Source organism: Apodemus sylvaticus, chromosome 21 (genome assembly GCF_947179515.1).
Source record: "Apodemus sylvaticus chromosome 21, mApoSyl1.1, whole genome shotgun sequence".
Taxonomy (NCBI): Eukaryota; Metazoa; Chordata; class Mammalia; order Rodentia; family Muridae; genus Apodemus; species Apodemus sylvaticus.
This window is the reverse complement of record NC_067492.1, coordinates 23,069,775-23,093,331: the sequence shown is the minus strand read 5'-3', so window position 1 is coordinate 23,093,331 and position 23,557 is coordinate 23,069,775. Positions and strand designations below refer to the sequence as shown.

Below are 23,557 nucleotides of genomic sequence, written 5' to 3'. Positions count from 1 at the left end.
CCGAAGAAACCAGAAGTTTCCACTTCATGTGTGCACATGTGGAAGAGCCCACATTTCCAAACATCGAAAATTAAATAAAATTAAAAGCCAAGCCAAGCCGGGCAGTGGTGGCGCACGCCTTTAATCCCAGCACTTGGGAGGCAGAGGCAGGCGGATTTCTGAGTTTGAGGCCAGCCTGGTCTACAGAGTGAGTTCCAGGACAGCCAAGGCTACACAGAGAAACCCTGTCTCGAAAACCAAAAAAAAAAAAAAAAAAAAAAAGCCAAGCCACGTGTAATCTATCCATTCAGACTGTGTCAAGGAGACCGGGGATTAGGAGTGCTAGGTAGTAAGACCTCATATTAAATACATACATACGTACATACATACATAATGCTGGACAGTGGTTGCACACATCTTCAATCCCAGCTCTCAGGAAGCAGAAGCAGGCAGATTTCTGTGACTTCAAGACCAGCCTGGTCTACATGAGCAACTTCTAGAACAACCAGGGCCTGTCTTGTAGAAAACAAAACACAAGACAAATCCACTTCCTGTTTTCCCTTCTGCATATGTTGTGTCCCACCATGTTCTGACGTGTTTTCAGGTGTGATGATGACCTGCCAGGTGCTGACACTGTGCCTTGTACTTTTCAAAACTGTAAACTAACCAAACTTTCCTTCTCCTCAAGCCCCCCACCCACCCACCCACCCCACCCCACCCCCGCTTTTGAGGCAAGGTCTCATGATGTCAGGTAGTCCAGGCTGCCTTCAGACTTTTTCCATAACAGAGGATGACCTTAAGATCCTCCCTCCCCTCCACTTTCCAAGTGTGGGGTGCAGGATTGCACCCCCATGCCGGGTTTATAAGTTGCTAAAGATCAAACCCGGAGTTTTGTACATGCTGCTCCCTCTTCCAACTGAACTTCGGAAAGTGTGTGAGCTGAGGAATCTGTCTCAAATGTTTGTTTATAAGCTGCCTAGTCTGTGAGATTCTGTTATAGCAAGAGAGATGGGACTGAAATAATTTTAAATAGTTTTAAATAAAAGAGGCCCCTGAGGGAATCCCAGGTTTGACAGATGCTCCAAGAAAGTCATATCAAGATGGAGATGGCAGGTGGTCCAGTTAGCCCCGGGGTTAGTCTCTAGCATCCTTGGGTTACTATCTCTTGAGGGAATCACCCCAGATGGGCACCAACAGCTGGCCAAAGTATGTCTGTGTCTATATGGATGGTATGTGCTCCTCCTGCATGCAGTTACATATGCAGGCCAGAAGAGGGCGATGGTTTCCCCTAAGCTAAGGTCACAGTTGGTTCTAATCTGCCCAGTGTTGGAGAAAAGAACCTAACTTGGGTCCTCTGCAAGCTCATTTCCACTCTTAGTGGCTGAGCCATCCACCTCTCCAGCACCAACCCTAGCCTTTCTTTCTGTCTAGTCCAGTCAAGTAGTTAAGTGAGAGAGAATTTAAACAGAGTAATGAAGAGCCTGAGAGGCCAAACAGAACAGAACAGAAACTCAGAGATTAAAGAGAATGAAGTCACAAGCTTTTCCTTTACCCCCGCCAGCCCCCAGTAGTGTTTCCTATTGGCTGAGCTCTGAAGGAAGTCATTTCTGAAAGGAATCCGGGAGATAATCCTCAAGGGTAACCCTGCCTGTCTGAGGTAACTGAAGAATGTTTCTGAGAGAAGTTGTTATTATTTTCCTTAAGGTTTCTGGGAGGGGTGGGCTCTAGAATTCCAAGTCTCTGTTACCTCCAGTGAGATCTGAGGTATTGTGAGTGCTTTATTGATTCTTTGCCATATGCACGCTTGGCTTCTGCTCTCTGGAAGGTAATTGCTCAAGCTTTGGCAGGCATTCACTAAGCCCTGAAGTCAGTTCTGCCTCGCTCACGGCTCAGAGAAAGGGAAGCAGAAGAGATTTCTCAATGGATGCAGATGGGTTGTCTCAGCACCTAAATGCTGACCAGTGACATCACACAGCAAAAAGGAGCTTCCTGGGAAGTTCAGGAATAGACTCAAAGAAGAAAGATTATGAAATAGTTTGTGACAAGCCCTGGATGGAGCATGCCCAGAAATGGCTTCACCCAGTTTTAAGGCCACTTCCTGGAAGACCGGGAAACATCCTGTAGTCTATGAGATCTCCCCATAAGTGGGTTCCAGGGGGAGTAAAGCTCTAAGAATTTTACTACCAAAAATGGGAAGAAAGTCTCCATCTAAATATTTCTCAGGAGGCCCGGAGTTTAACCTTGAACCAAGGTCAAATATGTTTATTTTCAGAGATTCTTGAGGAAAAGGTTTGCGGGTTGGAACAGAGCTCATTCGGTGACTAAAACCCTTGTCTGTTGTCTGCAGGGCCCTGGGTTCAGTCTTCAGCAAAACAGCTAAGTCACCAATATTCAGATATTCTTTCTTTCTCCCGTACAAAACATGTTCTCCAAGTTCATTCTAGAAAATGCTTTTTAATAGCAGGTTGGCAATAAATCTGGGAGTCCAGAGGTGGGTACAGCATGGTTTCACTTCTTCCTTGATGTTTGGCCTTGGACAGGAGACAGAACCTCCTACTCTTAAGATATAAAACCAGGACAATTAGGGCTATATAGAGAAACCCTGATTAAAGGAGAGAGAGAGAGAGAGAGAGAGGAATCTTATGAACTACCTCATAGAATTGTGTGGATTAGACGAATTAAGCTCACACAGGAAAGCACGCGTCTGCAAGTCTGGTGTGCAGCGAGTAATACGGAATTGTGGTTATTTGTCTTCCCATGGTGTGTGTGATTTGTGTGACACATTGCAGAAATACTCTCCCTTCTCCGAGTGCACTGGAGCGTTCTTGTGTGAGGTCGGTCAGGGCGACATTGATTTTGCTTCTCTATGCATTTAGCACCCTGCCAGATGCTAACAGTTGTTGTTTTGTTGGTCTCACTTATTCAATAAATATTTGAGTATTTGATGCCAGGCTGTTTTATGCACTGGGGATCTAGCAGTGAACAAAAGAGATCAAAATCCCTGCCTGGGGCTGGAGCGAGTGCTCGGAAGGTAAAGTCACTGAGGGCCTGAGCTTGTATCCCAACACCTGCCTGAAAGTCATGTGTGGCAACATGTGTCTGTAACCTCAACAGACAGACACACACACACACCCAGAGCTTTCGGGCTAACCTTCATAGCTATATATCGGTGAGCTCTGGGTTCAATGAGAGACTCTTCTCATAAAATGAAGTGAAGCCAAGTGAAGAAGACACCTGAGGTGCTCCTATGCAGGGCGGGAGTGAAATGGGCGCCAACCTCAGCACAACTGACTCCATGATGGAAACACCCCTCAGCACGGAGATAGCACCACCCGCCAAAAACAAAAACAAAGAACTAACCCACCAAAGCCCACAGTTCAGGGAAAGTCTCTAAATGCACTAGCCTTGTTGTTAGCTTCTGTAGTTCCACTTCTGACTAACTATCCTTGTTAACTGAAGTATGTCAAACCAGGACTTGGTTTCTCTGCTTAAAAGCTCACCCAAGAAAGGCTCAGTGCCACACGGAGTTCTCAAATAACCAGTGTTGTCATCAGTTGACTCATAAAGACTTTCTCGTAAATGCAGTTCTTTTCGGGGAGGGGTTCTATACCCCATTCGCTCCCAAAGAACTGCAGGGCACGTCTACACTCTGCTCCTGCCCATTTTAGCTCTTGAGTATTAGACACAGAGAGCTGGCATTTGTATTAATAAGCTGCAAAGCTAAGTTGGACAGCTTCTGAACTATTCTAGCCCAATTAAGATAATAATACTCAGATCAACACCCCTGGTTTTTCCCTGGCTCTCTCATTGTGATCTCATGATGATGAATCTCTTGGTGGCCTGCTCCACCTCTTCCTTCCTCGCGGAAGTCCCTCTACCTCTCTCTCCTTGGGACTCTAGGCTGGAACCAAAAGTTCTCTGCTCAGTCAAAGTCTGAATCAGCTCTTTATTGACCAATCCAAAGGGGTGGAGAAGAATATTTACAAAACACCTAGACAGTAAATGCTTCATAAAAACAATACCAAAGTCAGTGGTACTCAACTCTTTGCAAGTAAGGAAATCAGCGCTTGAATAGTACAAAGACAACCTTTATGCAATGCTCAGAGACTGTCCTTACATTTTCTATTAGCTTACAGCTGTCTGAGCAGTACCTTCTCTGGTGGAAACCTCGCAGCAAGAGCACCACCACCCAAGAACATAGTCATATGTATACCCACAAAAATATGCACTCACACGTATACTACACACACACACACACACACAAGTAAAAACCAGTAATTAAAAGATGTTCATTAGGGGTTGGAAAGATTTAGTTAAGAGTACTGGCTGTTCTTCCAGGGCACCCACATGTCAGCTCACAATCATCTGGAACCCCAGTTTCAGGGACCTGGGGCTTTCTCTGGCCTCCGTGGGCACCAGGCACTCACATGCATGACATACATGCAGGCAAAACACTCACAGACGTGAATCATTTAAATATTTTAAAAAAGATATTCTTTAGTTCCTCTTCTGATTACTCAACTGCAAGTTGATTAAACTAGTTTTTTGTTTGTTTTTTAAGATCCTTTCTCACATAGGGAGTTCTCCACATAAAGAAAGACAATAAGCACAGTATTCTGATCTTTTAGGTTTGAAGTCATATAGTACCTTACAAACATCCATTGTACAGATGACTTTTGAGATGTGTGGACACTTACCCAGAGTTTAGTGGCTGAGTTAAATTCAAGATTTAAAGCTAGATAGCACAACTCTGAGTTCTGAATCCTAATCATTATGGTCTGGTACCTTACCAAACCAAAAAAAAAAAAAATCAAAACAAAACAAACACTTTATTATTTTTGTTTTTGTTTTTGTTTTTGACAGGATCACTCTCTAGTTCTGGTTGTCCTGGAACTCACCATGTAGACAAAGGAGCATGCCTTTGATCCCAGCTCTTAGAAGACAGATGCAGGCAGATCTCTGTGAGCTCAAGATCAGTCTGGTCTACTTAAGAAGTTCTAGGCCATTGAGGACTACATAGAAAGACTCTGTCTGGAAATGATGATGATGATGATGATGATGATGATGATGTGATGATGATGATGATGATGATGATGATGATGATGATGATGATGCAAGGGGAGAATTGGGGGGATGTTGACTATGCAGGGTCATCAGGGAGAGGCTCTTTGAGGACTCACATCTGAGCAGAGACCTTGCAGGCATGGGAAAGGCTCTGGGGGATCTCTTGATACATCAATCCTGGCCGAGGGAAGAGTCTGTGCAAAGGCCGGAAATGGACCTCTCCCGATGTTCTGGGAATCACATGGACACCAGTAGGGAAGGTGCCATGAGCCAAGGGCTCACAGATGGCTCAGCCAGCAGGGTGCAGCTGTTTCTTGGTAAGGAGGATTATGGGAGAGGTTTGCATGGCAAGGTAAGGAGGTGGTTTTGGTATCACCCAAGTGAGAATTACCAGCTCCAGGGGATGGAAAGGGGTTAGTAGGTAACCCAGGCAGTCATCTTCCAAGGGTTGATTCAAACCCATGTAATCCCAGCAGAGGCAGAGGATCAGGAGTTCAGGGCTAGCCTGACGTATGTAAAGGTTGAGGTCAGCTGAAGACCTTGCCTCAATAAAAACAAGGGCTGACTCTAGAGCTGTGCTGGAGTACTTACCCAGCACGCTCAGGGCTAGAGCTGTGCTGGAGTGCTTACCCAGCATGCTCAGGGCTAGAGCTGTGCTGGAGTGATTACCCAGCATGCTCAGGGCTATCATCCTTAACACCACGTAAGCTGGGAACCGTGGAATCCTAGCATCTGCGGGGTGGAGACAGGCGGTCTGCAAGTTCTAGGTCATCCTCAACTATTAGTGAGTTCAGAGCTAGCCTGGGCTACATGAAACACTATCTGAAAAAATAAGTGGTGGCAATGTGGTTCATTGGCAGAAGTACTTTTAATACAAGCAAAAGAACCAGAGTTCAGATCCCTCAAACACCTATAAATCCTCGGTGGGTGTGGTAGCTCACCTGTCATTCTGCCTGGGAAGGTGGAAACTGGGATCCCGCAAAGGAACCTGGCTAGTGAAGGTAGCTGTATTGGTAAGATACAATTCTGGGTTTGATGAGAAACCCTGCCTCAAAGGATACAGTAGAAGAGTCATAGAAGATTCCCGGATGAAAAACAGCCCCAAATCTCCATCCACATGCATCTGTGTGTTTATACCTGCCTGCTGCATGCACTGAGAACACACACACACTCACCATACATCACACACCACACACTCACCATACACCACACACCACACATACACACACACACCACACACATACTCACCATACACCACACACACACACCACACACCACACACATACACTCACCATACACCACACACACACACACATCGTACATATATACACACACGCACATACACACCATACACATACACTCACCATACATCACACCACACACACATACACTCACCATACACCACACCACACACACACACACACTCACATACACCACACACATCGTACATATATACACACACGCACATACACACCATACACATACACTCACCATACACCACACCACACACACACACACACACACACCACACATATACACTCACTATACACCACACACCACACATACACACACACACACCACATACCACACACATACACTCACCATACATCACATACCACACACACACACTCACACATACCACACACATCATACATATATACACACACGCACATACACACTACACGTATCACACACACATACACACCACACATATCACACACACACTCAACCATACACCACATACCACACACACAAATATACACACACAATTATGCACTCTCTCTCACACACACAGAACGCATACACAGAACACATATCACATACACACCACACAGAGACCACATACCACACGCCACACCACACATACTACACACACACACACACACACACACACACACACACACAGATAAAGTGAGAGAGGGGGAGAGAGGGAGGGAGGGAGATTGAGAGAGCTCAATCTCTGGTCTGAGGGTGTGGCAGTCTGGGCTGTTCAGTTCTGACAGGCTTAGCCACTGTCCCTGAGGAAGGTTTAAGGTGGGAGGAAAGGGGGAGAAAGATAGCACAGAGCAGCAGAGACACTGAGAGGAAAGCAGAGGCACCAGAGATGTTTACGGCACAGTAAAAGGCAAGTGTTTAAATACGAAGTGCAGTCAAGAAACGCTGAGAAGGGGCTATTTTCTGGAAAGGAAAAAGGAACAAAAGAGTTCCAGCCCCATGGACCTGGAGGGTGTCCAACAGGCTGTGTGCTGTTGGAAGTGGTATTACAGTTTGGATCTTTGTCTCCTAAAGTGGTCTGGGGAAACAGCTCAGTGGTGCAGGGCCTGGCACACACAAAGCCCCGGGTTTTATCCCCAGACCCCCGCACCCCAAAGTCTCCAAAGGATTGTTCTCCAAGGTCTGCTAATGGGAAATGGTAAGAGTATTTAAAAGCTGGGGGGCAGGGGGGTACAGTGGTACACTCCTTTATCTCAACCCTCAGAGGCAGAGAGGCAGGCAGATAGATCTCTGTGAGTTTGAGGCTAGCCTGGTAAACCAAGTGAGTTCCAGGACCACAAAGTCTATTCACCACAGTGAAATTCTCTCTCAAAAAAAGTCACACATGAACACACACACACACACACACACACAAAATGCAGGGCCACATTCTTACATTTTGTTATTTAATATTTGATTTGTTAATGCTACAGATTTTAATGTTTTTAAATTCATTTTATGCGTATGAGTATTTTGTCTGCATGTACATTCTGTTCATGTCTAGAGAAGCCAGAGTGTTCTTCAGATCCCCCGGAACTGGAGTTAAGCGTGCCTGTAAGCAGCCGTGTGGGTGCCTGGAACAGAGCCAGTTAAAACTTTCTCTGCAAAAACAGAGACCGCTCCTCAGCCCTGGGCCACCTCTCTAGCCCCAAATCAGCTTTGTTTTGGGTTTTGGTTTGTTGTTGTTGTTGTTATTGTTGTTGTCTTTATCTTTTTAGACTTTATTTTCTGTGTATGTTTGTCCACATGTGTGTATGTGCACCACTTGTGTTCCTGGTGCCCGAGGAGACCAAGGGAGGGCATCGAATTCTAGATCTGCCATTACAGAGGGTTGTGAGCCACAGCCTGGGTGCTCAGAACTGAACCGGGGCCCTCCGCAAGAGCTACAGTGCTCTAATTGCTGAGCCATCTCACCAGCTCCTTGATTTTTGTTTCCTAAAGTTAAATTTTAGGGCAATGTTAAGCATTGTATTTTGATTACATTTACACCCCTGCCCCCAATTATTTATTTATTCGTTTGTTTGTTTTTTTAGTTGGTTTTTCGAGACAGGGTTTCTCTGTGTAGCCCTGGCTGTCCTGGAACTCACTCTGTAGACCAGGCTGGCCTCAAACTCAGAAATCTACCTGCCTCTGCCTCCCAAGTGCTAGGATTAAAGGTGTACACCACCACTGCCGAGCTCCCTCAACTATTTTTGACTCCCTCTTAATCATGTCCACACAGTTTTCAGTGTATCTGAATTAAGGAGTTGTTTGCATGAGCTTGAGTGGCAATTTACTTGTGAGGACTTCCAAGTGGTTACACCACTGAAGAACAATGTCTCCCCATGCCTTTAGGAATGCATTCTGAAGTTCTAGGTCCCTTCCTCTTCCATTCTTTGTTTCCAAGGTTACCAGGAGGTAAGTGGATTTTGCATGATAAACCTCTGTCTTGATATGTTGCCTATCACAGGCCCAATACTTTGGGGGTCTCTCAGCTGCAGACTGGAACCTCCAAAACTACAAACAAACCTTTCTCTTTCTTTCTTTTTTTTTTTATTAATTTATTATATGTAAGTGTACTGTAGCCGTCTTCAGACACACCAGGAGAAGACATCAGCTCTGTTTACTGATGGTTGTGAGCCACCATGTGGTTGCTGGGATTTGAACTCAGGACCTCTGGAAGAGCAGTCAGTGCTCTTTACCTCTGAGCCATCTCTCCAGCCCAACCTTTCTCTTTTTAACTTGCATCATTTTCTAATTGTGACAGAAAACTGACTAATATAAATGTGTAGGTTCCAGGAGCCCAGGGTCCAACCTGGGCAAGCCATCCACCATAAGGTGCTAGACTCCGTGTGTTCCCGTTGAGACAGAGCGTCTCTTCAGCCGCATTCGTTTTCTGAGGTGGCACATACAACCGCAGCCTTCTCATCACACCATGTCAGGCTTCTGAAACATCCCCAAACAGATGGAAGCTCTTGGTCTTCAGTTCCAAGCTTGCTCTGCCCATGATGGGATTCCAGGAACCAATCTTAAGGATTCTCTTTCCCAACAAGACACATCAAGTGCTCCCAGAGGGAACTGTTAACCAAAGGAGAGAAGCAGGATAAAGAAGGGTAACGGTGGTGTGAGCACGGACCTAGTCCCAAAGAGAGGATCAGCCAGATGCACAGATATCCCATGCTGGCCTTGAACTCATGATCAGGCTATCGGGGAAATTTAACTGAAACTCAAGACTGAGATTCACTTAGTTAAATGAATGAACTGATGAATGACCAGCTGGGGAAGCTGCACGGAAGGCACCGTCGCGGTCCAGGCTCGCCGCGGAAGAGCTGAGTATCATTTTCTCAGCTCGGCTCGCGGCCCCCCGCCGGAATGCTGAGTGCCCTGGAAGGAGGCGGAAATGAGCGCGCTCCACAGCTCTCCAGCCGAGTGTTTACTTAATTAGGGCCTGTACCCTGAGGCTCGTTTGTGTTTAACTGTCTGCCTAATGGTTTCGTCTGGCTCCGGGCCGGCGCTGGGGAAACTTTGGGGGGCGAGGATCGGTCCAGCTACCCTGTCCCCTCTAGTAACCTAGGTAGCATTGAGCAGCTCCGTCGGGCACCTAGGATATGACAAGCGTCCCCAGCAGGAGAGCTGGACCACCTCCTACCCCAGCTGCTAGGACTGCGCGGATCACTGAAGACTCCAGAGATGGCAGATGCCCCCGCAGCAGTGAAATCTAAGGATTCTGAGCTGCTCATTCTTAGTTGTGGAACTGGGAGCGCTAGCCAGTTCCCTGGCTGGCGAGGCAGAGAAAGCTAAATGAGCCGCATCCTAGAGCCCTGATACCGACAGCACTGGGCTCTTGCTCAGTGCCAGCTACCGAGTTCAGTGTTTTTAACACGTTAATCTGTTTAATCCTCAAGTACACATCTTCGCGTATTCGTTTAATTCTAATACAGCCGAGTTCTTGTCCCCCACCCCCTGTATGTGTGAGAGACAGAGAGAAGAGACACAGAGTCAGAGACAGAGAGGGATGTGTGTTCATGAGTATGAGTAGAGGTCACGTGCATGGCCGGGAGGACAACCTCTGAGACAGCCGTCTCTTACACCTTGTCTGAGATTGCGTCTCTGCTGTTTGACACTGTGTAAACAAGGCTAGCTGGCCCGCTGGCTTCCTTCTGTCCTCCTCCCGTCTCTCCATAGGAGATCCTTACAGAGGGACTACTGCCATCCACATTCCATGGCATCTGGGGGCTTGAACTTGGGACTCACCGAAGCACATTATCCACTGAGCTGTCTCCTCTAGTCTACCACCTTTATTGGAAGCAAAGGCTCACTATGTAGTGTAGGGTTAGGGTAGGCTGTCCTTGAACGTGCAGCAATCCTCTTGCCTTTGCATCCCTTGCTGGGATTAAAGGCACACACCCCTCTCCTGGCTCTAGGACAGTACTTTCCAGGGTAGGTATCAAAATGGTCCCAAGTGACAGCTGAATAGGTAAGGGTTATGCCTTGGGTTATGGGGCCCAAGTCTACATCCCATGCAGTAAAGTGAGTAGAGCCAATGCTTGCCCGATTACATCATAGGTTCCGCCTCTCAGCCAGAGACTTGGGTAGGAAGGACAGGTAGGTTCAGGTTAATACTTGAAGGCAAACAAAACAAAACCCCTCTAAATAAACTTTTAAATCTGAGCTAGGTGAAGAAGAAGGCAGAGGGGAGAAGAGACACCATCCTGGGGTTCTCTGGAGAGCAATGGAAGATGGGGGCGCAGTTGGAGAATAAGGGGGGGAGATACATTAGATCAGAAATTAGTTAGCTCATCTCATGATGAGTCTGAGGCTGAAGCTGCAGCTCTTCACCAGGACAAGCACCACACAGCAGCTAGTTTTATTATGTACAGTATTTCGGTGCAATAAAAGCTACATTTAAAGTTGCCATTATTGGGACTGGGGTTGTAGTTCAGTTGATAGACTGTCTAGCATGCATGAAGCCCAGGGTTCAATTCCCATCAACCACCTGAACCAGGTATGAGGAGGCAAGTCTTAGTACTAGGTACAAGATTATTTTTATAGCTTTATTTACTTATTTTATGTATTATGAGAACACTGTAGTTGTCTTCAGACACACCAGAAGAGGGCATCAGATCACAATGCAGATGGTTGTGAGCCACCTTGTGGTTGCTGGAAATTGAACTCAGGATCTTTGGAAGAGCAGTCAGTGCTCTTAACCACTGAGCCATCTCTCCAGCCCTAGGTACAAGTTATTAGTACTAGGAAGGTAGAGAGAATAGGAAGTTCAAGGCCATTCCCAGGTGCATATTGAGTTTAAGGCCAAAAAAACAAACAAAACAAACAAACAAACAAAAAACCAACACATCATTATTAAGCTAGTCATTGTGGGTCATGTCCTTAATTCCGGCAGTTAGGAGATGGGAGACAGAAGGTTTGCAATGAGTTCAGGGCCAGCCTGAGACCACAACATGAGAGCCTGCTTCAAAACAAAAGAAAACAAAAACCACAAAACAAACAAGCAAATGGGCAACGGAGATGGCTTAGCAGGTAAAACCCAACCCTGACAACCTGAGCTCCATGCCACAACCCTTTGAAAGGAGGAAGGAGAGAACCGACTCCACAAAGTTGTCCTCTGCTCTTTACTGTGTGCAGCGGGCCACTCACACATATGACAATTATAAATAAGGCAAAAATCTCCATTGTTTGCATTTAACGTAAAGTTAAGGAAACATTTAAATTTGGAGGAAGAAAATGTTTATATTGGGGGTTCCGGAAATAATGGGGCTAATAACAAATAACTTGTTCTCTATCTCAAGCCCTTTGAAGCTATGACATAGGCTTCCGAACTCTCGGCTTTCTGTACTTGCTTCCATTTGTTCGGCTGCGAACGGAAGTCACTATTCTCTCAAACGTATATCAGATCGCGTACTGTGGTCCTTTGAGACCTCGATGCCACTTTTAAAACCCAGAGCTCCCCCGCCCCCCGCCCCGCACCCCCACCCCCGCCGCCACGGCCGGGCTAATGTGGGAGGTGTAGAAAGTGGCAGAGGGCAGACCCCGCTGTATCTGCTGTAAAGACACGCCCTGCCTCCATCAAAGCTTTGAACACAGCGCCTCCGGCAGCATGAATGGGGAGCCTCTGTTTTTTTCATTTCTTTTTTTTTTTTTGTCGGGTTTCAGATGCGTCTCCACTCTTTTTTTTTTTTTCCGTTGTAGCTGCCAGCAATGGAATATTTGTCTTCCCGTGCTGCAGAGGCTGAGGTGGAGTGGCTTGGGGGTTTTGTTTTGTTAGATTATTTTCCATCGAAGCCAGAAACTGCGAGAGCCACAGGGTACCTTTCAGAAGTAGTTCCAGAAGAGCAGGGAGGACGGAGGAGGGCACCACGGAGGACCATTAGGGGTTTCGAGAGTGCCTTCGGCAGGCTGGTCTCGACCCCACCTGCGAGGGGGCGGGATCTTGTGACGTTGGACCAATCAGCAGCTACCTGAGCGCACCTGGCCTCCTCCCGCGGGCTCCGGCGAGCGGCTTTGCTCAAAGCTGTACCAGGAGCTTAGCGGAGCGCGTCCCCACCGTCGCGGCAGCCTCCTCTCCTCCCTTCAGTCATGGAGCTGCTTAGTGGGCCTCTCGCCTTCCTGCTCCTCCTGCTCCAGGTACCACAGTGCTTTGCCATGGTCCTAATCCAGATTGCTCCCTGGAGGGCGGGTGGGGTTCTCACTCTGCGGGCGTCGAGGGACTCTTAAGGCTGTGCTCTTTGGAGCTCCAAGGTTGTCCCGGGGGGCCACCGCGGACTCCCAAGGATGGGTGTTCAGAATCAGGCACTTCTGTGACTCAACCTTCTCCTTAACCCTTCTGCCCTCATACTCAGGTTTTCTGGGTTCGCGGCGTGGTCTCCGAGCCCTACCGGGCGGGCTCTATCGGGGAGGCTGGAGTGACCTTGGAGGTAGGAGGGACTGAGCTGGAGCCGAGCCGAGCGCTGGGGAAAGGTAAGACCCCCTCCCTCCCGGAGCCAGCCTGGATGGAACCACAGTGCGGAAGACCGCACGTGGTTCGCTTTACTGGGACTCATCGGAGGGTTGTCTAGACCAGAACTGGGACGTCTTGGAGCCACCTCACATCACGGGGAGGCGCAGAAAGTGGCTCCCGGGCTGGGATGGGCGCGAGAGGACTGCGCAACGGTGCGCCTATTAGCGCTAACGTCCAGCTCCCCTGTGCCTGGCTGCTGCTGCTGCTGCTGCTGCTGCTTGTCTTGACCTCTTAGAGCCTCGCGGCTGAGCCCCTCACCCAGCCCCGACGTGGAAAACTCTCCCGCCCCGCCACAGCAGAGGAATGCGCAGTGCACATTCCTCCCGCAACCCCCGCGCAGGTGTGGGGATGAACCGTGCCCGGAGCAGCCCCCTTCGCCCCTTCTCTGGCCCCCTTTGTGAACCGTGCTTTGTGTCTCCCGACAGACAGACCGGGTCTGTTTCTCTTCTCCGGGCTGCCCTCCCCGCCCCCCTTCTTCCCGGGCAGCTGGAATGCACTCTTAACCCTGCCATTCCCGGAGGGCCTGCGCCCCTGCTGCCTGCCTGCTTGCGAATGGCCTAGCACACCTGGGCGGAGGGCATCTCGCACCGGGGACACTAGGTCTCACTCCAAGCGCCTTGGTACTAAGATGCTAGATCACTTGAGTCTCGGAGCGGGGGTGGGGGGGTGGGGGGGTGAACTCTGTGTCCCAAGCCGGCGAGTGAGTGAGCGATCAAAGCACATTTTGATCTTTCTGTTGTGATTTTTCACCACTCAAAAGTTCAAAAACTTGAAAGTGGAGGGTCGTTTTGGTGCTGAGAACCAGAGTCTCGTGAGACTCGGGCATCTATCAGCTGGTTGATTAGAGAGGACAGTGGGGTTTTCTCGGTAGTTTAAACCCAAGTTGTTAAACCAGGAGTAACTCGGGATCCTTGAGTAAACTTCCAGAGAACTTGGGAGGGGATCTCTAGTTTCAGCTGTTTTCCAAAAGGCATTTACCACCTAGCATTTTCTAGTGCTTGTCACCCCAGGTACACATGTCCACAGCTTGAATATGGGGGTGTCCACGCTGAGAGGCAAAATGACTCTCTTTTGTTTCTCCACAAGGAAAGTGAGACCCTTGTGTCTGTAGAACGCATTTTTAAAAAGTAAATAAATAAAACTTTTCTCCAATAACTCTGCAGATTGACAAAACAATTAACACCCAGGCTAGGCTGGGTCCCTTAAAGGCTTGGCTTGGGGGAGCAGGAGCTCAAGCATTAAGAGGCCATGCCTCATAAACTTTAAATTCTTGCACATGGGTTTATTACTGGCGGGCTAACAAACTGCAACTGAGCCAACCTGTAAAAATGTTAACTTGGCCAGGGCCCCAAATCCAATTCTGACTCCCTGAGGAAGCTCTATGGCTGACCGGTTCTCTGCCAAATCTACCTCCCCCTCCCCGCCCCCGCCCCCACCTCCACATCCTCTGCTGCATTTGGAGAGCAGGTATGGCTTTAAGTTGTGAGTGTCTTATCTTCCTTACTAAAGCAAAAAGTATCAGATTAGCCGGCACTTGACTTGGCCTGAGGTTGCTGATCAGGGCTTTGATTACATGGTTGAGTTGGCCTAAGCTTCCTGGTGATATCACGAATTTTAAAACTTTTGTTTTTCCTAAGGAAATAATGCTTTCTCCGATGTCTGGTTTATGATTGTGAAAATGGTAGGCTTGTGCCAAGAATGTACCTGGTTAATAAAACAGAGAGGGCCAATGTGCTTGGCTCACTGTGATTTTTTTTTTTCCCCTACAAACACTACTGACTCTCGGGGCAGGCTTCCCTGGAAATGGAAAGTCACTTTGGTATTAAGTAAAAGCAAGTTTCCGGCCCACTTAGTGCTAGTAAGTTGAGACTTTCCAAGCTAGATGGTGTGTTTATAGTCTCAGCTGCTTCAGATACTGAGACAGCATCTCTTGGCCCCAGGAGTTCAGTCCAACATAGAGACTATAGCAAAATCCTAGCTCTTTTTTTTTTTTTTAAAGTTACTTAGTTTGATGTGGTGATGCATGCCTTTAATCCCATCAGGAGGCACAGGCAGATGATCTCTTAGGCCAGCCAGGGCAACATAGTGAGACCCTTTATCAAAAAACAAAAAGCACCCAACAACAATATTTATTATTTGTGGCTAGAGTGCATTCAGAAGTCTATTTTCTCTTCCCTCTGTGGTTTCCTGATATTGAACTTGGGGTTTCAGGCTTGCTTAGCAAGCTCTAGCCAGCTCACTAGTCCAAGTGCATATGAGAGGGAGGGGGGAGAGGAGGGAGAGAGGGGGAGTTTGCAAGTTCCTGCCTGGATGTGTGTGCACCACACGTGTGCCTGCAGAGGCCGGAAAAGGGCTCCAGTTCTCTAGTACTGAAGGTATAGAGATTGTAAGCCTCCTGATATGAGTGCTAAGAACTGAACCCAGGTCCTCTGCAAGAGCAATTAGTGCTCTTAACCACTGAACCAACCCAAGAGACTGTTTCTTAAAAAGATACAAATGTGACTGTGGCTACAGCTCAGTGGCAGAATAAGGCCTTGGGTTGGATACTTAGCACTGTAAAATTAAACTTCATAAACTTAAATGAATCTTCCCCAGTGACAACAAAAATATGCAAGCCACATTCCTCAGTGTTTTTCCTCCTGGTCCTCAACTGCTGCTACATTTCTACATCGTTGCCTCCATCCTAACTCCCCATTCTTGAAACATCAGTATACCCAGATCTGACAGGGTTGGAAGGCTTATCCTGCAGGTACATACAAACCCCCAAGTTTGGCCAAACAAACAACGCTTTCCATATTACAACCCTCCCTCCTTGCCCCTGGGTTATGAATATTACAAGCAGCTATGAAGTCGAGCTCAAAGAAATGATCTAGTATAATTAACGCCTTGGTTTGTGTGTGTGCGCGCGCGCCTTTCTCTTCAAAGCCCTTTTACAACTCTGAGCTTGCTCTACCCTCTTAACATTCCCTTGAAGCAGGTGAGGTGAATATTAAATACTTTGAGGTCTTAATCTCAGAGGTGGAACTTGAGAAACCCCATAGCCAAACCCTGCCAGAAGTTTTAAAGATGGAGAGACAAAGGCTCAGCTTCCTGGTTCTAATTTGCTCAACAGTTCATAAACGTCTTTGAGGCTCCCAGATAGAACTTTTACTCCCTGGTGCTTGCCCACGCCCAGTAAGTCCATTGAAAGAAATCAAGACTCCCTTGTGAAGGGCAGCCTTTTTTTTTTTTTAATCCGTACCCCCAACCTGTTTTTTGTTTTTGTTTCTTTTTTGGTTTTTTGGATTTGGTTTTTTGAGACAGGGTTTCTCTATAGTCCTGCCTGTCCTGGAGCTCACTCTGTAGACCAGGCTGGCCTTGAACTCAGAAATCCGCCTGCCTCTGCCTTCCCAGAGTGCTGGGATTACGCCCAGCTCCACAACCCAGTTTTTAAAGATAGGGTCTCATTATGTAGTCCTGGCTAGCCTGGAACTATGTAGATCAGGCTGGTCTTGAACTCACAAGAGATCTGCCTGCTTCTGCCTCCCATACCCAGCTCAGCAACCCATTTTACAATAGAAACCCCAGTGGCTGTGATTTTACCACTTTCATTGTGCAGTGCCCAGCTAGGATTGAATGTAAATTTTGAGTCCCATGTTGTGTGGAAGGAAGAATGGGCATGCTGGGTCTTGAGCACGTAGTTTTTGTTTTGTTAGTTTGTTTGAGACAGGTCTTGCTATGTAGCCTTGCCTGGCCTAGAATTCACTATTTAGACCAGGCTAGCCTTGAACTCACAGAGCCTGCCTCTGCCTCCTGAGTGCTGTGGGCAAAGGCAGCATCACTATGCCCAGATAATCAGATGTTTTCATTATAGCATTTTCAAAAACATCCACAGGGGGACACAGAATCACTAAGGGTCCTAATATTAGGGGTTTTATTAGAGAAGTTAATCTTGAGGGGAGGGGAGCAGAACTGTTTCTCTGTTATGGCCCCTCCCATGGCGGGATCTCTAGCCCTGCAAGTGTGATCTCAGAGCATGGACAAATAAGTGATCAGTGGGAGCTTGTGAGGTATGAGTAGAGTTATTAGAAGTGATGTACCCGGCTAGAGAGGTGGCTCAGTGGTTAAGAGCCCTGACTGCTCTTCCAGAGGTCCTGAGTTCAAATCCCAGCCACCACATGGTGGCTCACAACCATCTGTAATGGGAACGGATGCCCTCTTCTGATGTGTCTGAAGAGAGCTACAGTGTACTTACAAATAAATCTTAAAAAAAAAAAGTTATGGACCACAGCCACCCTACCTTTAACCTTGGGCCTTTCTATACCCGACCCAGCTCCCAAATAAGGCACCTGCCTTTTCATCCTGTTGGGCTGAACTTTGCCTCTGCTTCCTACCTGAGACCCTCTCATTCAGTCCAGAGTCCCACCTTAACTCTCCAGCCCAGCTGTTGGCTGTTCAGCAATTTAATTGACCAATCAGAGGTTGATGGAGAAGATGTTTACTAAACCATGGGGCAGGAGATGCTTAACAATACCCAAACCCAGCCTGTAATCAGATCTCTGCCTTCTGGTTCGGAAGTAAGCCTTTGAGTAAAACAAAGACAATCTTTACCCTAGGTATGCAAAAAAAGATTATTCCTACATTTACCCAATTGAGAGAAGCAGCTTCAAGGCATTAGTCAAAGACACTCGGGACGCAATTGACAACCCCACACTATCTGCCAACTTTTAGGAACCCTTGGGGTAAGTTTGAAAGCTGATGGCAGCCCTGAGATCATTAGTGAACTTGGCTGAGCCTGACTTAGTTTCAAGATGGCCGTGTTTGGCTCAGCTTTTGGTATAAAAACCACCCCTAGTTTGGACTTGCTTCGTTCTTTAGGTAAATGCGTAATTGAGATCTGCATATTCCAGGGACCTCTAAAGCAGTGAACTGAACAAAGTCCCTGCTTTTGGGAAGCTTACAGTCTGGTGTGAGCTGTATTTTAATCCCTTGCAAAGCAGGTGCTAGTACCGTCCCCTTCCATGTAAAATGGAGTCACTGGAACAGTCAGCAGTAAGTCCCGGATGTAGAACCTGGTTGGCTGCTTCCATAGCCCAAGGGGATTGATTCTGTAGTGCCCCATAAATCTGCCTCCGAGGAATGGATGGTAGGGGACTGGGGTTTGGAGCCCAGCCAGCTGCCTTCCTCCCAGCTGAGGGGAGGGCTGATTGCTGAAGACTCTGCTCTGTATCACTATCCACTGTGTCTGGGGAGCTGCTCAAACCTCTCGTCGTCGTCGTCGTCACCGTCACCTCTCTTAACACTCTGTTCCTAAGTTACCCAGAATGGGTGTCCTCACCTCTGCTGCATCGGGAAGACATGTTGGGGTGGACAGTGAATAGCTAGGGCCAGAAGCGAAAGGACTTTTTAGAACATTTGGAGGATGGTGGGATAGGAGAGGACCTCCCCTGCCAAGATCAGTGAGGCATCTTTCCAAAGACTTGATGTTGAAGAATAACGTAATGTTGAGGGCTGGCAAGATGGCAGCATGTTAAGGCCCTTGTCACCGAGCCCAGTGACCTGAGTTTGATCCCTAGGACCCACAGGGTGGAAGGAGATAACCATTCCTGCAGGTTGTCCTCTGCCTTCCGACGTGCGTACCGGGTCTCATGCCTTTCCCTCCCCCACCCCCACCATAACTAAGTAAATGTAATTCTAAGAAAAGAATTAACTGTGTTGGGATAAGTACCAAAGTAGCTAGCTCATTGACCACCAGCTTAAGATGCCTGGGTACCAGCACACAGACCACTGGCGTCATCAATAACTTAGATGCCCCTTGCCTTCTCTCAAGGCACCCTTCTCTCAAGATAACTGCTCTTCTGGCTCCTGATACTGTAGACTACTTTACGTACATTAGAATTTTATTTATGAATCCTAGTGAGGTGTGCGTTACTCTTCCTGCAACCCCGGTAGTTGGGAACTAATGGATCTCTAAGACCTCGTCTTCAAAGACAGATGGACTCAGCAGATAAAGTCACTGACTGCCAAGCCTGAGTTCAGTCCCTGGTAGAAAGCAAGGACTGACCCTGTAAGTTGTCACCTGATCTCTTATATATGTTCATATGCTGTAATGTTCACACGTACATTAAATAAATAAAAATGTAATAAACAGGGGCATTCATAGAAACTGGGAGCCGTGATGGATGGGCTGTCTGTCATTCCAGTACAGGAGGCAAAGACGGGAGGATCTTGAGTTCAAGGCCAGCATGAGTTACACAGTGAAACCATGTATTAAAGAATAAAAGAGTCGGGTGGTGGTGGCACACACCTGTAATCCCAGCACTCTGGGAGGCAGAGGCAGGCGGATTTCTGAGTTTGAGGCCAGCCTGGTCTACAGAGTGAGTTCCAGGACAGCCAGGGCTACACAGAGAAACCCTGTCTCGGAAAAAAAAAAATCCAAAACAACAACAACAACAAAAAAAGAATAAAAGATATACCAGCCATTCAGATATGAGCCCACAGGAGCCATTCTCATAGAAACCACCACAAAATGTGACTGGCAGTATGACTTTCTAGGCAGAGGTTTTTATCCTGGCCAGGGTAAAAGGCAGCAGCTTTCTCCTTTGCCTCATGGACAAATTGAGTCCCCCCTTCACTACAGAAGCAGGTAAGTGTCTGAGATCTAAAGCCAAGTTGAAGTCATTCAGCTCACAGATGCCCGGGCATGTACTTGCTGTGAGATATTCAGAGGTAAGCAAGACTTACCTCATGGCTCCTTGTGAGCTCCCAGAGGTAGAAAAGCACACAGGTCAATCACCGAGCAAGTACAATTGCTAATCCTCAGTTCAACCCCCACCCCCATGCCCCACCCCGCTTTAGGCAGGCTCTGGCTATGTAGTCAAGGCTAGCCTCAGAGTCACAGTTCTCTTTTCTTAGCCTCCTTAGTGCTGTGATTACAGGTATGTGCCAGGTACGGATCTGGGTGCTGGGGATACGTGAGTGAGCAAATGTACGAGAGCTCTGAGCTTCGTAGGCCAAAAGTGGTGAGGCAGGCGGAGTAAGTATGGAGGTGGAGTGGGAATCGAGAGTGAGCCTACAAGGGGAAGCCATAGGAAGCGATGTCTGAGCTAGAGACTGAGAAACAGCTAGAGTGGACGTGAGAGATGGCAGGGGATGTCCCTGCAGGTGAACAGCGTGGTTTCTAGGGTTTAAATGCATTCCATATGGCTGGGCCGTGGAAGGTAAGGCAGGGGCACAACTGAGAGCTGTTTAGGAGTCTGAGCTTGAGCAACAGTAGCAGGGTGATGTTAGAAGAAGGCAGACTGGATGCTTGGCCACAGTCATAGCCTCATGGAAGTCCTCCTCTGAGCCAAGATGCTGACCCCCTCCGTGCCTCCACCCCTCCACCCTGACTTTCCTCAGGCCGGAAGATATGCCTTGGGTTGATCTTCCCTCTCACATCATTGGTTTGGGCAGAGGAACTGACAGGAAAAGTTCAAAAGCTATCAGCCGAAATGACATCTCTTTTATTTTTTATTATGTTTATTTATTATTATTATTACATTTACTTATTTGTCTTGTATTCATGTGCATGCATAGCCACATGAGTGGCGGTCAGAGAGCAGCTTGCAAGAGTTAGTTGTCTCCTTCCCCCCCTACGTGTGGGATCCACGGGTTGGTTAGTCAGGCTTGGTGGCAAGCACCTTAGTGGACCAACTCGCCTCGCCAGCCGCCACCCCCCAGTCCACTTCTTGAGAGCTTACTGCATTCCAGAACCACACTCCTTACGTGCTGTAATAAGCCCCTTTAATCCTCTAAAAGCCCCACAGGCTGCTAAAATGGGCCCCGTTTAGCTGGACCGGAAAACCTATGTTAGTAATTTTGTAACTTGCCCAATGTCATCTGCTAGAAAGTTGTGGAATCTAGCTTTGAACCTGCCTAAGTATACAGTACTAACCGTGTGGGAATCCAGGTGGTTGAGGGAAAGCAGTTGCAAAGTCCTCTGGCCCCAGACAAGCTTTGGAAGGAAGATTGGAAATAGTTAACTTCTGACTCAGGAGCCATGAATCCCTGTTCCCTCCCCTGGCTTCTGTTAATCACCGGGAACTGGGGGGGTGGGGGCCAACAGCTCTTGCTTCTCCTTAGGATGGGGTGTGGGGTGGGGAGTTCAGATACCAGGCCTGACCTGGCTCAGACTCACATTCTTAGCCATCACTGCCACTGGCTGTTTATCTTCTGTCTCTCCTCAACCCTCACCTCCCACCCCTGGCCCTGGATCATGGAGCTTGAAAGACCCCACCCCCTCTTGTCTCCTCCACTACCAAACTTCAAACCAGAAGCATCAGGTCTAGAAACCACCATAGTAGCTACCCAGGCTGCAGCTACCCTGGTCCTGCTGAGCTGCTCAGAAATACCTCATCCTAGGAAAGCGAGCCGGTGACCAACTTCCTTTCTCGTTGACATCACCGCTTTGGCTTCCTCACTGACTAGAAGGCTCGGAGCCACACAGCCAGTTGGTGGGGGATCCTCTTTCAACGAGGAGATGTGGTGGGCTGCTTCCCCTTAGGATTTGAATGGAGAACTCCAGGCTGAGGAGATGGAACCCCAGGCCATCCTCCCCAGCCCCCAAACTGAGGATCCCATCTTTGCCCATTTGAGAGTGTTTCAGGGCCAGGCGTTGAGTCACATGTTCTTGGAAGGTGGAGACAGGAGAATAGAGGGAACCTGAGAGCTAGGCATGATGATGCATGCCTATAATTCTAGTACTCAAGAGTCTGAGGCAGGAAGACGGGCGAGGCAGCCTGCTCTACATAGCAAGACTTTGTTCCAATAAATACATAAAGAGACTGCCTGAGAGAACTGGGTGTATAGCTCAATCAGTGGTAATGGGCCTGATTAGCAAGTCTTTGATTCCCTAGAATTATGTGTATGGGATGCAGATACATATTTCTAAAAAGATTCTTTTAACTCTTGAGAACAGAGCATTGCTGTGTAACCCAGGCTAGCCTGCAACTGGAGACCTTCCTACCTCAACCTCTTAAGTGGTAGAATTACATGCATATTCTACCAAGCCTGGCTTCCTCTCTTTTTTTTTTCTTTTTCTTTTTCTTTTTCTTTTTCTTTTTTTTTTTTTTTTTTTTGTTGTTGTTGTTGTTTGGATTTGGTTTTTTCGAGACAGTGTTTCTCTGTATAGCCCTGGCTGTCCTGGAACTCACTCTGTAGACCAGGCTGGCCTCGAACTCAGAAATCTGCCTGCCTCTGCCTCCCAGAGTGCTGGGATTACAGGCGTGCGCCACCACCGCCTGGCTCCTGGCTTCCTCTCTCATATTTGAGGACCATAGCCCCTTTCCTGATCAGTCTTCTGTTACATATGCATGCGTGTGTCATACCAGACACTTGGAGGTCCGAAGACAGCTTGCAGGAGTTGGTTCTCTCTTTCCACCATGTGGGTCCTGGGCATGAAACTCATTCTGTCAGGCTTGGAGGCAGACACCTTGACCCACTGACCCACTGACCTACTGACCTTGACCGTTTTATAGGGAAATAAGACCTCCCATCTAAACTGAATATGCAGCGCGGGTCTAGTCCCAGTGCTTGGAAGTTGAGTGGAGAGGACCATGAGTTACTACCAACCTGGTCTGTATAGCAAGGTCATGTGTCCCACCCCGAGATCCTTTTAGACTCTTGTTAAACTGGTCAGAAGGGATAGACATACTATGTACCTGAGCACCTAAAGGAAAGGGGAACTTTGTCTTGATGCTCACCCCAAACTGTGTGACCTGGGGGCAAGTTCCTCTCCATCCCAGCACCAGACCTGCAGTCTCAGAATGCCTCCCATGCCGTAGGCTTCTGAAGAGATAAGACTCTGCTTAGACAATTAGATGGTTGGAGGGTCTGCTAAAGGTACCATGCCCCTTGGCACATCCTGGGTATCCTGCCTCACTCTGGCTGCTGGCTGAGCTCCCTTCACAGGACAAGCCCTATCTTGTTCCTTCAGGCATGAGGTAAATAGCTGCTTGTGGGATTCCTACGTACAAGCCAGAACAGGACACCAGGCCCACACCCTGCCCTCTCCCTGTGCAGTCCCTCAGCCCGGGGTTCCCAGCTAACTCCCAAACCCTTCCCTCCCCCCTTGGGTTTTTCCTTTCCTTTTCTTTCTTTCTTTTTTTTTTTTTATGGTCTTTATCCCATTCCAGAATTTTCTTACATTTTCCCCAGCTTGGACTTCACCCTACGCCCACTGTTTTAAGCCCGCTTTCGGCCTCTGAGCCAGTAATTCGAAAGTTTGGCTGATAATCAAAATTCTCT

The 23,557-nt window shown here is 47.9% G+C and overlaps 1 protein-coding gene across 1 annotated transcript in view; it reads left to right on the top strand.

The window, feature by feature from the left end:
• Positions 1-12,470: 12,470 nt before the first annotated feature.
• Positions 12,471-23,557, top strand: part of Cdh3 (cadherin 3) — a 48,427-nt gene continuing 37,340 nt past the window's right edge. Inside the window, exons 1-2 of the mRNA XM_052166138.1 lie at positions 12,471-12,918; positions 13,134-13,251. Of these exons, the coding sequence (XP_052022098.1) occupies positions 12,871-12,918; positions 13,134-13,251 (166 nt within the window). The 5' untranslated portion in view covers positions 12,471-12,870. The remainder of the gene's footprint in view (positions 12,919-13,133; positions 13,252-23,557) is intronic.